Raw genomic sequence first — 14,093 nt, 5'->3', positions numbered from 1 at the left:
TGGTTACAGTACATACTAAGGACGTAAGTAGAAAGAATCTCCCTCTCTTTCTCTCTCCCCCCCTCGCTTCTTTCTTATCGGTCGGCTAAACCGATCGGATAGAAAATTAAGACTAGACTAGTCTCGGATGGTGATATCACTTCTCTAGTACTTGGAACACTCTAAAAGGGAGGGTTTCTTGCCTTCTTCGTTTCGGTCTGTTTCCTTTTGGGTGCTGTTCACGCCCTACTCTCTCACTGACTTTCCCACACTCTCACCACAACATGGACGAGATGAACCTCGGTCTACAATCTCCACCACAATCACAATCACAATCACAATCACGTAACAAAACCCAGAAAGGCAAGAATAAACGCCAAGCCCCCAAGTCACGGACCGGCTGTGAAAGTTGCAAGAAGCGACGGGTGCGTTATTGAGTTATCTACTTCCCTGTGTTGCTCTGTCGATTGACTCCATGACAGCGACGATGCGACGAGACAAAACCGGGTTGCTATGAGTGTCAACGACGGGGCCAGACGTGTCCGGGCTACACGCGTCCGTTCATCCGATGGCGACATATGCATAAGAAGACCGGGGCCGGTGGTGGCGAGACCCCGTCCGAGTCGCTGGGCTCGTCTGCTGCCGGCGACTTCAGTATCTTCCATGAGTATACGGCTATGACGGCTCCGAGGATCGATGTAGAAGCTGATCCTGCTCCGCGGAGGGAGAGGCAGGTTTCGTCGATTGAGGTGGAGGATGGGGATGAAGGGGGGGAGGAGCACGCTGAGCGTGGGCAGGGAACTCGGGCGACGGGCTCGGAGGCGGAGATGGAGGCAGACGCAGACCCAGACGCAGACCTTTCAGCAGAAGACGGCATTGATTTGGATCTCCTCACGGGGATCACCGAGTCGGACATGCCTGAGCCTCTGCCTGCGGTGCACGACGCCGTCGCGCTGTCCGGGGCCGCTGCGTCCAGCGGCGACCGAGACTACATCGAGAACCTAGAGATCCTGCGGCGGCGACTGACGGACACCTCGGTGCCCTCGTTTCTAGTCTACCTCCCGGGCATGCTGGTGGAGTACTACTTCGACTACGTGTGCATGATGTGGTCGTCGTTCGACTCGGATATCAACCCGTTCCGCACCAACATCGCCCGGCTCTGGAGCCAGAATGCCCCCATCTACTTCGCCATCCAGAGCATGGCCGCCGCGTCGCTGGCGGGCGATTTCCCCGGCATGCGCTCCGTGGGCACGCAGATGCAGCAGCGCGCCATCAGCGCCCTGCAAGAGGCGATGGCCTCGTCGCCCATGGACGATGAGAACCTGTTCTATGCGCTGCTGATGGTCGGCTCGACCACCGCCTGGCACAACGGAGGCGACCTGGGCTTGCCCTATCTCCAGGCTGCGCGCAGGTTTCTCGTACGTCAGCGCCAGCGCCACCAGGGCTCCTCCTCCGAGCTCGCCCAGCAGTACCCCTTCTTCAACCAGTGTCTGCTCTACTGGAACATGCTGGCCGCGTTCGTCGCCCAGGACATCCCCGACGCCGGCGTCACCGATAGCGACCTGCCCATCTACGTGGTCAACGGCCAGACCCTGCTGCACCCCTGGACGGGGCCTCTCCCCACAGCCCTGCGTCTCTTCTACCAGATCGCCCGCCTGATCCGCTCCGCGCGCCATGCTCCCCTGATCAGCCTCGCCACCACCCCCGGCGCCACTCTCGAGTCGACCGTCCTCTTCGATGCGGTCCAAGCCCACAAAACCGCCGAGCAGCTCGAGAAGGACCTCCTGACCTTCGATGTCGACGGCATCGGCCACCACCTCCCAACCGGCGACAGCAACACGCCAGCCAGCCACTTCACCATCCTAGCAGACGCCTACCGCTGCGTCGCCCTGCTGCAAATCTACCACGCCTTCCCCGAGATCCTCGTCTCGCGCCTACAGTCGCAGTCGCAAAACGACCTAACCACCGCGCTGTCCTTCTTCCTCACCATCCTCCCCCCGCAACAACTCCTCAACCCCACCCTCCCAGCCATCAGCCCCCGCCAGCTCCGCCGCCTCCTGGCCCTGCACATCATCACCCTGCTCGACCACCTCCCCATCTCCTCCGGCACCCGCGTCATGCAGCCCGTGCTCCTGGCCGCCACAGCAGGCAGCCTGGTCTTCTCGACCGGCACGCCGCTGGGCGTCGCCGCCGACGCCCTCGGCCCCTTCGATATCGTCGACGTTGACATCGCCCAAGCCCGTCGCCGCGTCACCACCCGTCTCGCCGACCTCACCCGTATCCTGCCCAAGCCGCCGCTCGAGCGCATCATTGACTTGGTCAAGGAGACCTGGGCCAAGGCCGACGACGGCGGCGACGCCTTCTGGTTGGATGTCATGATGGAGCATCATTTGGAGACTATCATGGGGTAGTGCCGCCTGCTTACTCCATCCTATGTACCAGAGATAAACGTCCCGGGGGAGAACCCCCGGACCCCCCTTTTCTTTCAGCTTCCTGGTCTACCGCATTCCTATGTACTAGAGATAAACGTCCCAGGGAAGAACCCCCGGACTCCCCTTTCTTTCAGCTTCCTGGCACCTCATCTAGGTCCTTAGATAGATCCATACAGTTTCCATAGCGGCTATGAATTGCTATTCCGCGCAGAGAATCACAGTATCGATTAACCACCAAACCAAGTATCAAGTATCACAAGATCCTCCATAGGAACATAACCCTATCGACCATAACCAACCCGATACAAACACATACAAATACACCCTAAACCCATGACCGCAAACAAGCTTCAGCTCAACCCCCAGAATCTAGACCCCCTCCCCAGCTATCAACCTCATCAACCATATTGCACGCCAAGCCAGCGCATTCCTTACCCAATGCGGTAATCGAACCCGCCGCCCCGCCGCCCCGCCACAGCTCTGGCGATCAGCAGATCACGGACATACTGTCCTGGGCTTATCTGCATCTGCATACAACACGACAGGCTAAGCGTTGGCTGGGTTCTTTGTCCTGATTAGGATGCAGATCGCCCGGCTTGGCTATACTTACTTCGTTGGCTTGGTTGGTTGGGTTTTGGTAGCTTGTTTCCTTTTGTGGTGCAGTATTGTCTATACGAGGTAGAAGTACTGTACAGTTCGTGTGTCTGCGTTGTGGTGGAGGAGGTGCCTGCCTGCCTGCCTTGCTTTAGGTGCGGTGCTGGGTTGGAGTGCCTTTTTGGGGAAGGGGGTCCTGTTCTTCCTGTCCTGTCCTATTTTTGGATGGGTGGGGATGGGTTGATCTGGGGTTTCCCCCGGACTGCTTCTATCTTGGTGTATAGGATTAAGGTTCCGGGAAGCTGAAAGAAAGGGGGGTCCGGGGGGTCTCCCCCGGAATACTTTATATTCATGGCTTAGGATTGAGGGCTCCAGGAAGCTGGAAGAAAGGGGGGTCCGGGGGTTCTCCCCCGGGACGTTAATCTCTAGTGCTGTACATAGGAATGCGGTAGACCAGGAAGCTGAACGAAAAGGGGGGTCCGGGGGTTCTCCCCCGGAACGCTTACAGTTCTAGTGCTTAGGGGGTTGAGGTGGAGGGAGAAGTATCGTAATGCATTACTGTCTCCGAGACTAGAAACGATCATGACCGGCTAAAAACACATAAGTACTCAAGAAAAAGGAGAACTACAACAGCGCCCTCTCCCTCCGACGCAACGCGCGCACGACCTCCTCAGCGCCCAGCTCGCCCGAACACAACGCCCCCTCCATATACCCCTTCCACTCGGGACTATACTCGGTGCCGACGAAATGCAGATTCCCGACAGGGCGGCCATAGACCTCCCGGAAACGAGTCAGATGGCCCAGCGCGGTAATGGGAGCCAGAGCGCCGCGACTGTAGCGCTCATGCTGCCAGATCTGGTCGAACACCTCGATAGGGCGGTACGCCTCCGAGTTTCTGTCCTGCTTGAAGACGCGGGCGATCTGGTGCAGCACGGCGGCGCGGCGCTCATGCGGCACCAGCTTGCTCCATTCGCGACCGGGCTCGCCGTTCACGAAGCACGTCAGCGCGAAGTGTCGCTTCTCGTCCACCGAGGTGTCGCGCGCCAGGATCACGGGTCCCGCGTAGCTGGCGAAGTACCCGTTGAAGCCCAGGTCGCGCCACCATGGCCGGTCGTAGCATACGATTGCCTTGTTGTAGTCGCCTAGTACGGTGCCGTTCGTCACTTCCTGGACGGCGGCTGGTAGTCGGGGCGAAATGTTGAGTTCCTTGTACATTGTGCTCGGGATCGAGAGGATCACTTTGCGCGCTGTGAAGGTTTGGCCTTTTGTGCTGGTGACCGTGACGTGGGAGCTGTGGTCGTCGATGGTGGCGACTGGGGTGGAGAGGTGGATCTTTGAGGTGCCGATTAGGTCTGCGAGGCGGTTGGCGATGGTTTGGGAGCCTTGCATATGGGTTCAGTTAGTTGGTTTTGCTTTCATGCGCAACGGGTTGGGAGGGTAATCTACCGTCTTGGAAGCGAAGGTATTGACCCCCCGATGCATCGTCCGCGCGAATGGCCAGTAACCCGCGGTTGCGCCGGCAGTAATCAATAAACCAGGCGGCCGACTCCTCCGTCGCCTCAACGCCGTGCATCACCTGCGCCCACAAGTTCACCATCTGGATGATCTTGGGCAGTGCGCCGAGGTTGCGCACGTACTGGTCCAGTGTGACGTTGTCGTCTTCCCCGGACAGGGGGCCCTGCTTCAGCGACTCCGCTTGGATGTGGTCGCGGATGTGCTCCAGGTTCTTCTTTTCTTGTTCCGTGAACTGAGTGCCATTGTCGGCTCGGTCAGCCTAGAACGTCGGGGGAAGCGGGTGGGAGGCATCTGAAAACCAATGCGCAAGCACTTACCTCAGGCGTAACGCCAAAGGGGAAGACGAACCGCTCGTCCAGCCCCGGCTCCATCACCGCTTGGCCCTCCAGCCGCTGCTTCACGACCTTCATCCCGAACTTCTGCGCATACGCCCACACCCGCGGCTGCAGCGTGTCGTTGATCCACGCCGCGCCCAGCTCCGCGCACCCGCGGCCTGAGGCCAGCGGCACGCTCCACACTTTCCCGCCGACGCGGTCGCGGGCTTCGAGAACAACGGTCGAGAGCCCGGCTTGTTGGGCTGAGTAGGCGGCTTGCAGGCCGCTGAAGCCTGCGCCGATGACCAGGACGTCGAACATGTTGGGTATACGGCTAACTGGGAAGTCAATGGCTTAAGGGAGAGGGATGGGGGAGGTTTGTGGGAAAAGGAAACTCGATCTGAAGCTGGGGGCAGGAAGCTTGGATATAAATGCGCTACACCGCTGCATGGCATGATATTCTCGTGGAACATTGGCAGCGGAAGATTGTCCGAAGCAGGAAGTTCAGGACACCCTGCAGTTGATCCTTGGGTGACAGCTCGATCTACGGCTCTCATCGCCATACCCCGATCTGGCTTAGTGCGTGGTTCTCATGGCTCTCATTATACTTACCGCTTTGGGAAAAGCATCACATGAGTGGATGTCGGTGATCGTGGAAGCGAACAGTGCAAACCAGTATCTGATGAGTGATAAGCATTTATGCATTTCTTGTGTGTGCATAATTATCCAGCTAATTATAGCGAGCCTGGGGGCGCTCAAATATCTGGGGATGATCCTCCAACCCCGCAGCGGCTGACTGAGCAGGGGCGGTCCCGTGATGCTCTGCATGTGACCGACTGCTCTTCCACTTCGCGGGTTCTCAGAGCGACTCCCGCAGAAACCATGTCGCGCGTCAACCAGCCCTGATGATCCAGTCCTTTCAATGCCCTTGACGGCAGGCTTTTCTATATCCGGGCATCCCTCTGTCCCAAAGCGTGTAGTTGGCGCCGTTTCCAGACTCCACCCCGCAGTTCGGCCATGCCTGATTACCGCGGCTGATCCGTCCCGTTCGCGGAGAAGAATACGAGAGACGTGCGCCCCTTCTTAGACACCAGCCAACCCCGTCACGGCGCCCTGATTATCATGGGCTGGAAGCTTACAGTGGCTGAGTGTATAACAGCTCTACCTGGCGGCTCCCCCGGGGATTAGAAGGCTCTCAACGAAAGGCTCACCGTGATCATGCAGGAACTTGATCTACTTGGCGAGAAGGTTAACCGGATTCGAGATCGTCGTGCACTGCGGGAATATCTGGCCGACTATCTGGACTATCTCCCGGCGTTTATCAAGGCGGCCGCTGACCGGGATCAGGACGCCAGCACGGAGGTTCTGGCGCGGTAAGCGATGCGACTTAAGGGCGAGAGTAACCATAATACCCGGCGCCGGCGCGTGCCGCGCTCCCGCTGATCCCGCCGGAGGTCTCCCATCTTGACCGGGATCTCGAGATACGCCGGCTGCACGGGGGTAACCTATATACAGTTGCACTCAGCGATCTTGTCAACCTCTGTGAGATCCGTGACCTGTACCAGATCATCAACCGGACCTACGCCACTACGGTCGAAAGGCTACAGACTATTGCACATCTCCACCCCTCCGAGCGGCTCTGCTTCGTGGGCACTGACTAGTTTAGCCTAACTGAACTGGAGATACTGCAGATAACAGGCCAGCAGATATAGGCTGCTGCAGTCTGCGGGCTTATTTATGGCCGCAGGAAGGGATCTTTCTATATCCTCGGTGGGTTCTCCGGCGGCCGGTGACCTAATCCGACTGACAGCTCCCAGATAATTATGCTCCGCCGGTCCCGTTGGCGCCACAGCTGGTGAGCCCTGACGCCAGCAGCCAGGGTAACCGCTGCGGGGAGCCCTCGCCCACACCGGTGGAGACGGATGCCCGCACGCGTCCCGTGGAGGGGTGGAGCGCTGCGATGGAGACGGAGAGGAGGTGGACCGGACCGTCGGCGGGAGGGCCGACCGTTCCCTCCAGCCTGAGGCATCTGCTGAACCCACTGCTCCCAGTCAGCTCCGAACCGACCGGGATACGGGGTAGGCAGCGTGCCGCAGCAGTCGTGCTGGACGACTGCGGTCAGCGTGTGGCCAGCACCCGCTGACTATCCCGTGGGGCATGGAGGCGCGCCCGGGCGGCAAGCCGTCCCGTATATTATAGGCTGTCGCCGCAGGCACCGTGGTGTGGATCAAGATGTCAGCGTCGGGCTCTCTGAGGTCTGCTCAGCGCCATCGTCGCCATATCGATAGCCTGGTTTCCCTGAGTTCCTTGATAGCCATGAACATCACCTTTTCCACACCTCTCAGAGGTGCCTCCAGTTTCAATAAATTAACAGATGACTTTCGCAAGAGAACAGATTGAAGAAAGAAAGGGTCACGAGTTGAATGGAATTTACCTCTCTACTCTCCGCTTTGCTTTCTTCAAAGATGTACAAATCGCATCCATGCCATAGTCTTTTCTATGCCCATATCGCTATATCAAAAATGCTTTGTATCCACAGTGTTCTTCAAGGATTTCTCCGTTCAGCTCCCCCCCCCTGGTTGGGAGAATGTCATATATGCAGTCAGCTCCGAAACCGATGTAGCTTCCTGAGTTGATTCAGTCGGAGGTATAAATATGATACATGAGCATGGCATGACATGACGCTGGACTCTTCACAGTCATTATTCCACCTACATCCGCACTTGGTCAATCCGAGATTCACAATAACCGAGGACATCAATATCAAGGGCGCTGACAAAGTCAAACCCGGAACCCGAAGCCTGCTGTCAAGATTAACACTTGGCGGATGGACAAGATTCATCACTTCTTAGAGCTCTTGCCTTGTTACCCAGGAAGGCCCGCGTCCCCACCGGAGACATCGATGGAGTCAGAGCCAGCGGACGAGTCTCCAACCGGCTGCGGTGAGCAGTCCACCCAGTGCGGTATCGCAGGTTGCAAGGCCCTTTCTCCTGAATCTGACCACCACAAAAGGGTGGACGCATTGGCAGCTGAGGTTGCAAAGATCAATCTTGGCTCCAGCCTTAGCGGAGAGGCAGAATCGCGCCGTTCCAGTCACCACGAAAGGATGGATGCTCTGGCAGCGGAAGTCAGAAAGACCAACGTTGACTCCAGCCCTAGCGGGGATGCAGGATCCCGCCATCCCGGGGACAGTAAGAGCGGGCAGGGTAGCGAGGTGTGGGACACAATTTCACTCTCCGGGGACTCTGAGAAGCAGGAGGATAAGTCTGCAGAGCAGGAAGATAAGTCTGCAAAACAGAAGGATAAGTCTCCAAAGCAGGAAGCTAAGTCTGCAAAGCAGGCTGATGAACCAAAGCAGGAGAATGGGTTTACAAAGGAGGAAAATGACGAATGGATCTGGGTGACTCGTCACCTTCGGACTTTCGATACTCTAGACCCTGCTACCCATCGGAAGAAAAATAGTATTTGAAAGACTTCATATCACTCTTTTAAAAAGTGCTAAGAAATTGTTCCTGGTGCCATAATAACGTTAGTCATCTATCAGGGCGAGGGAAGATGATCACTACAAACTCGTAAACGGCCAACATCATCCTCGGCTTTGTATGTCAGCCAGACCCCCTGTTTTGTCCCTCGTTCTTTCGGTAAATTGACCAATTACTCTCTATTCATAATGAACTCATCTGGGATGTTGTGCTCGTTTCGATATAACTACTTTCTTTCACTCAAAAACATCCATTCCACAATGCTGGTAGCACCGCTAGCATGGTGCGGTACTGTAGGAAGTAGAGGCAATGCCTCAATACGAGCCGCGCTTGGTAATGGCTCAAATATCAGAGAGCGAGAAAAGTGTTCCGATCCTAGAGAGCTCAATTAAACTTCTCTTAACCGACTAACGCAGCTGAAGGTAACTGGTAACAGTGTGAGTGCTTTCCCGGAGCAGAATCTGGCCCTAAACACTGCACCTGGCATCTAGTGGTATATGGGAATGAATAAGCACCGGACACTTCAGGGAGTTGTGTCGGTCATCCGTTTTCCCAACTTCACATAGGATCTCCGTCAAATGTAATTTTCTTTGTTCTGGTTTTTGCAACTACATCGGACCTCAGCGCTGTGCGATGGGTGCATTGCTTTCAATGTTGCTCGTTGCCGGTAACTCTGTAAATCTCAGCGGGCTTAAGTCGGCGATTACCTTTTACAGAGCCCTGCTCGACACTAGAAGTAGAATGCGGCAGCTTGTCTGTGGGATGCCTATAAAGATACCGTACGTGCTCGCTTCTTAGACCAGAAGCATGACCACACATCGCCTCCTCCAACCCAGCGTGGAGAAAAGGCCAAGCAAGCCGGTCACCCTGACCTTGCCCGAACACTGCACTTGCATACAGGGCTATAGCTGACCAGCTGATATTACACAATGTCTCATGAGGTGGCCGAGGGGCCGGCTAAATGGACGCAGGTCGATATTTGCGACTTGAGTAAGGCCGTTGTCCTGACTCACTTTCGGGAAATTACGAAAACGCCCATCCTACAGCCCAACTTCTCCAACGAGGCGAACTCTCCCTTGCGCCAACGGGCCAAATGCATACAAAACTGCTCCCCTGTGGGTTTGACACTGTGGATCAAGACGAACGAGCCGCCGTCTGAGCTTGTGCGACAGCAGGCTGACAGCCCAGATGAAAGCATCAAGATGGTTCTTCGCACACACGCCCAGTGCCCACACATTGACCCTCCAGCAGCAGCAGCAGCAGCTTCTTCTTCTTCTGCGCAGGAAGACGGTTGCCCGCCGCTGCGGGAGCTTGCGCATATTGACATCTCTCGTAAACGGCGACCTAGCAAGGCAGAGGCGATACAGTTCGACACCACCACTGTGAACAAGGTCGTTTTACTGAAATTCCTTTGGGAAGGTTCGAAACAAATCGAAGCACCGGACGAGGTGTTCGACGTGGGCCAGGCCATCGACGCGGTGCGAGCTCCAATCCACTCTTTCTGTGGACGAGGCATCCACTGCGATATCTCGTGGAACAGAGCATCTGGCACATACTACGATGAGCATGTCGCAAGGGAGCCCGCCCGGTCGACTTTCCTAGGCGCGCTGTATCTCGCACATTCGGTCTCGCGGCTTGCCCGCTGGCGCGCGACCCATCCCCGCCCTACAAAGGTCAATATTGAGGGCGTGGATAAGGCCTACCTGCTTCTGGTTTTGGTTGCGCTCCAAACGCCGGTGACGGACTGGAGGCTGCTCGATGAAGCCGAAGCGGCAAAGGTAGTCGACGGGTATATCGAGTCCTTCTGTGGGGAGACCATCAAGTGCGATATCTCCGGTGACGAGGCAGACCCCCGTGCTTATGATCAACATATTAACAAGGATGGCGCCTTTAATCAGGCGGTGGGCCTGGCTGAACGCGTATATTTCGATCCCCTGACAGTGTCCTCTCGAGAATTTTCCATCAATCGTGTTGACACTGCTGCGAGCTTAGTGGAGGAGGTCGAGCTTGAGGTTTCCAGACGCATGGACAGTAGACAAGAGCAAGACGGCGAGGTGTCGGAGTCTATGGCCTCTCTAGCAATCCGCCTGCGTTCTCCCTCGCAGGAAGATGAAGGTTGAGTGATTGTTGATTTCTCGTCAGACCCCGTCCTCATTCGGTAGATATCTGCCCCTGAGGATCATTCTCAAATGTGAACGCTTTATCTCTATCTACATTTCCAAAGTACATGTTTTCTATAGTTATCGTAGTAGGATAATATCACGGACCACAGGGCATGCAAACGCCAGCTTTGTTCACCCGTTGACTCCCTTTTTTTGACCTGTACATTATAAACAGGGAACGGATTTGGAGTCAGCCCTCATCCTTTCCTCCCACCCCTGTAGAAAACCCTCACCGACTTTAAATGCATGGGAAGGGTACAGTTGTCGTGTGCCCATTCCTATAGCAGGAACGGCCCGCGGTGGGGGCTCCAATAAGCAAGGGGGGATTTTCCCCACCCCTTACATTATTGGCTGTGAGGTCCATCCTTGTGATCTTGATCATCCGACGTCCAACCAAGTTTCGGGGAGATCTTTTCAAGAAAACATCATCCTGGACGGGAGGAAGCCGGCGCATGCTCGTGAATTGCTTGCGTGCGCCTCTGGTGTCTCCACCTCTTACCCTTCCATTAGTAGGTACTTCCGCCTGCCGCTTTTAGAAATTCTGCCGCTCTGCGCACGGACTTCCGCACACAGTCAAAAAAAAAAACAAAAAATCTCAGAGGGAGCGAAGGGGAGCTATTAGATAGCTAGTTATCGTAGACACTTCTTGATGCATGCAGCTTAGAACCTTCCTTGCATAGCTTTCAATATTGGTCATAAGGAGTCATAGGAATGGATTCCTTACTTGGGTGCTTTGCCAGATGCAGTCGTGGTCAACTCACTGGCTTTTTCTGTTTTCCCCGCGCTACACCGCCTTCTCCATATGCCATGAACCGTTGCTTCAATGTTTATAGTTACGTCACCGAGCTCGTCGACTTGAAGATGAAGCTAATGTCATATGCTCTAAGTGTGTCTATTCAAGGTTTGTGGGTATTGTGCAATATAGCAGCCAAATGATGGAGAAGCAGATCATTTCCAGCTAAAGAAACGACCGAACCAGTAACACGGCGAGCAATTAAACAGACCGTACACTTTCACAAAAAAAAATACGAAATCATGGCATTGACGGCCCCGGAATTATGCTTTAGCGTTGACACGATACCGGAGCAGCCGAAGGCTCGCTCTCGCCATAGGCCACCGACGGCTCATCGCACGGAGCGCCATGTGGAGGTCGATGAACGCCTCGGTGCCTGCGCCCGCGGGCAAAAGCTCCAGCAGAGTCCGTAGCGCGAGCATGATATAATGGATGTACGTCACCGGGAGGGAGTCGATTGGCCAGCGCGAATGGTAGTTATTGACGAGCGAACGGATCTCTTGCGCCGAGGATATACAGAGGTCTCTACCAGGACCGGCTGGCGGGACGATGGCGTCTTTCTTCTCTTGGTACGGTTGTGTGCATCGGAGCACGGAGATAATCGCGGCATGGTATCGTATACTATGATGGCGGTGGTGTTAGTACCCTTGTCTGAAGATTCTGAAGGGAGCTTGCTTGCTGGTTGGTTGGCTTACTGGAGATCAATCACGCCTGGGGTCGGGATGGGACCGACCCGGATGCACTCAGGGAGCTGTTGCGCCCATTTATTCAGACGATGGTAGAAGCTATCGACTGTCTTGTCCGTCGGGGGCGGCGATGGCATCCCGTTTTGGGCCGAGTGCGCGGTCGAAAAGTCCCACTCGATCGATTGGATGTCGAGCATCGCGTTAATGAGGCAGTTGGTATGGGCAAACACCGGTTCGGCCCTGAAGGGATAGGGCCACCACGTGTCGCTGACACCATGATTTGGAGGAAACCGGGAGGCGGGGGGTTTCGGCATCATAGCCTGTCCAGGAGACACAGTATAACTGACGCTTGTAGAGGTGAGAATAGCTCGGAGAACAGGGTGTCTGGACAGTCACTTACGGTGTAAGACTGAACAGTCCATATAGAGCTCTGTCAATTGCTCGGACCGTTTCCTGCGCCTCGTTCCCAGCTCGTGCGGTTATGGCTTCCCGTTGGGCGATGAGTTCCCGGGCACAGTCCATGAGCTCGGTCAATATCTGCCAACCAAGCATCCCTTTACCCAGACCATACGTACTGTGACCATGTTAGACGCCATTTTCAGATGTTTGGAAACACGCTAGCCGCACCAAAGGTATAATGCAATCCGCGCCTGAACGCTGGTAAGCTTCAATTCATCGGTCTCCTGCTCCAAGATATCCTTTGCCTCATGGTATAATTGTAACATTTGCATTGTAGGTGATGTCGACACGGTATCAGCTTTGCATGGATTGGCATAGAACTGCCCCGTTCCGAATGATCAGCAGAGCATAGAAGATCTTTGTCTGTGGGCTGAACTCACGCAGGCAAGAGCAAGGAGGGCGTTGACAAGGGCGGGTGAACAAAACGCTGAGTCCGGCCGGCCAGACTGCATGTCCCGAGTGAAGATATCGCGATCGATCCAAATTGAAGTGGCGGGAAACCAGGTGAAGAAGAGTGATATTAGGTGAGACACGTAGTCCGCATCATCGGTGACCCGGGTCCAGGGCTGGGCTGGAACACGATAGAGAGTCCACCCTGTTCGTAGACTGAGATCCGTGGTGGCCGCCGACACCGATTGTGCCAGTTCACGGCAGGCCGACGAAGACGAGGGTGTTGGAGATGAACTCAGAAATCGTCGTACCTCATCCAGTGGGGCACCCCCCCGGAGACAAGTGAGAAGTCTATCGAGCCTCTTCCGATCTGGATGGCGGATATTCTCCACTAGCTCATGGAGGAGGACGCTGTCTTGTTCGAGGTCTTGCAGCTTGCGCCGGAGCAAGCCCTTACGGCGCCCATCCTTCTCCTCGTCGATGGAACAAGCTCTATTGTTGCGGCGACAAAGGTCACACGGTACACCACCCACACACTAGATAAATAGTCAATATTGCGACATGCCATGTAAAAAGAGCTGGGGTTTGTGCTTTTGATTTACGCTTGCGACATTCCAAGCAAGCTACCGTCACTCTCCTCGAGGGTGTCTTTCTGACGCCATCGCCAATATTGACAGGAGGAAGATCTGCGGGAGAAGAGGCCGGGAGAAGCCGCCTTAGGGTTGAGGGCGGAGGCATGTATGTAGTTGTGAGTTTGGTTGGGATGTGAAGATGGTGGGGAAAGCTGAATAGAACGACATGGAGGTACCTGCCAGACTACAGATACGGTTGGAAGGTTCAAGCTTATTATCAAACTCCTCCTCGGGTTCACCGCAGTGCGGATCAGCTTCCGACCAAGCAAGGACTGCGCACTGACTACCACACACAACAACGTATGAGCTCCATGACACTGCAACTGCCTGGCTGAGGTAGCTGTCACGGAGATATAGTCCAGTCGTACAGTCGTACACATTGTCTGAGACTAAAGATGCTGACATAATCCCTCTTTTTCTCTCCTCAAGGGCTGCAGGGTGGTTATAGAATATTAAGGCCTGAGGCATCCTATATTGTCTCGAGATTTTTTCTGGAGTTATTTTCCAGGCATTGTCATTGGCGCAGCTTACCTGACCCAGCACCTGACATCTTTACATGATGCTTTATTGGCGGGGTGAAACAAATCCCTTGCTAGGGCTTGCGTCTCAGCACCCCCCTTCCTACTCGTAGGTTAGTGTATGATAGATATTCTCT

The 14,093-nt window shown here is 55.4% G+C and overlaps 6 protein-coding genes across 6 annotated transcripts; 4 read left to right on the top strand and 2 right to left on the bottom strand.

Annotated features, from left to right (window-relative positions):
- Positions 1-272: 272 nt before the first annotated feature.
- Positions 273-2,390, top strand: BO97DRAFT_348198 (Zn(II)2Cys6 transcription factor; the record flags this gene model as incomplete). Its single annotated transcript, XM_025691877.1, has 4 exons — positions 273-404; positions 462-633; positions 835-1,951; positions 2,015-2,390. The coding sequence occupies 4 exons, from the start codon at positions 273-275 to the stop codon at positions 2,388-2,390; spliced, it is 1,797 nt and encodes a 598-aa protein (XP_025550118.1).
- Positions 2,391-3,629: 1,239 nt separating this feature from the next.
- BO97DRAFT_444178 (flavin monoamine oxidase family protein) lies at positions 3,630-5,199 on the bottom strand (the record flags this gene model as incomplete). Its single annotated transcript, XM_025698434.1, has 3 exons — positions 4,838-5,199; positions 4,452-4,752; positions 3,630-4,387 (listed from the first exon to the last, which is right to left on the bottom strand). Exons 1-3 carry the CDS (start codon positions 5,153-5,155, stop codon positions 3,630-3,632), a joined length of 1,377 nt encoding a protein of 458 aa, XP_025550117.1. The 5' UTR covers positions 5,156-5,199.
- Positions 5,200-6,052: 853 nt separating this feature from the next.
- Positions 6,053-6,977, top strand: BO97DRAFT_478823 (uncharacterized protein; the record flags this gene model as incomplete). The annotated part of the gene is made up of 4 exons (XM_025700650.1): positions 6,053-6,207; positions 6,360-6,480; positions 6,533-6,604; positions 6,645-6,977. The coding sequence occupies 4 exons, from the start codon at positions 6,053-6,055 to the stop codon at positions 6,975-6,977; spliced, it is 681 nt and encodes a 226-aa protein (XP_025550116.1).
- Positions 6,978-7,735: 758 nt separating this feature from the next.
- Positions 7,736-8,303, top strand: BO97DRAFT_454637 (uncharacterized protein; the record flags this gene model as incomplete). Its single annotated transcript, XM_025699118.1, has 1 exon — positions 7,736-8,303. A coding segment is annotated over one exon (568 nt), but the record flags the coding sequence as incomplete, so codon positions are not given.
- Positions 8,304-9,245: 942 nt separating this feature from the next.
- Positions 9,246-10,436, top strand: BO97DRAFT_415464 (uncharacterized protein; the record flags this gene model as incomplete). Its single annotated transcript, XM_025696393.1, has 1 exon — positions 9,246-10,436. One exon carries the CDS (start codon positions 9,246-9,248, stop codon positions 10,434-10,436), a length of 1,191 nt encoding a protein of 396 aa, XP_025550114.1.
- A 1,017-nt stretch (positions 10,437-11,453) lies between these two features.
- Positions 11,454-13,635, bottom strand: BO97DRAFT_444177 (uncharacterized protein). Its single transcript, XM_025698433.1, has 6 exons — positions 13,398-13,635; positions 12,797-13,342; positions 12,585-12,736; positions 12,358-12,531; positions 11,967-12,305; positions 11,454-11,892 (listed from the first exon to the last, which is right to left on the bottom strand). The coding sequence occupies exons 1-6, from the start codon at positions 13,542-13,544 to the stop codon at positions 11,535-11,537; spliced, it is 1,716 nt and encodes a 571-aa protein (XP_025550113.1). The 5' UTR covers positions 13,545-13,635; the 3' UTR covers positions 11,454-11,534.
- Positions 13,636-14,093: the final 458 nt, after the last annotated feature.

The sequence above is a fragment of the Aspergillus homomorphus genome (genome assembly GCF_003184865.1).
Source record: "Aspergillus homomorphus CBS 101889 unplaced genomic scaffold BO97scaffold_25, whole genome shotgun sequence".
NCBI lineage: Eukaryota > Fungi > Ascomycota > Eurotiomycetes > Eurotiales > Aspergillaceae > Aspergillus > Aspergillus homomorphus.
The sequence above is the reverse complement of the archived record's forward strand: the minus strand, read 5'-3'. Positions and strand labels throughout refer to the sequence as shown.

Coding starts and splice junctions, on each gene's coding strand:
- BO97DRAFT_444177 (XM_025698433.1), bottom strand. CDS start 13,544: ATGCCTCCGCCCTCAACCCTAAGGCGGCTTCTCCCGGCCTCTTCTCCC. Junction 12,737..12,796: donor CCCTCCTTGCTCTTGCCTGC/GTGAGTTCAGCC, acceptor GGAACGGGGCAG/TTCTATGCCAATCCATGCAA. Junction 11,893..11,966: donor CCAGGCGTGATTGATCTCCA/GTAAGCCAACCA, acceptor CCGCCATCATAG/TATACGATACCATGCCGCGA.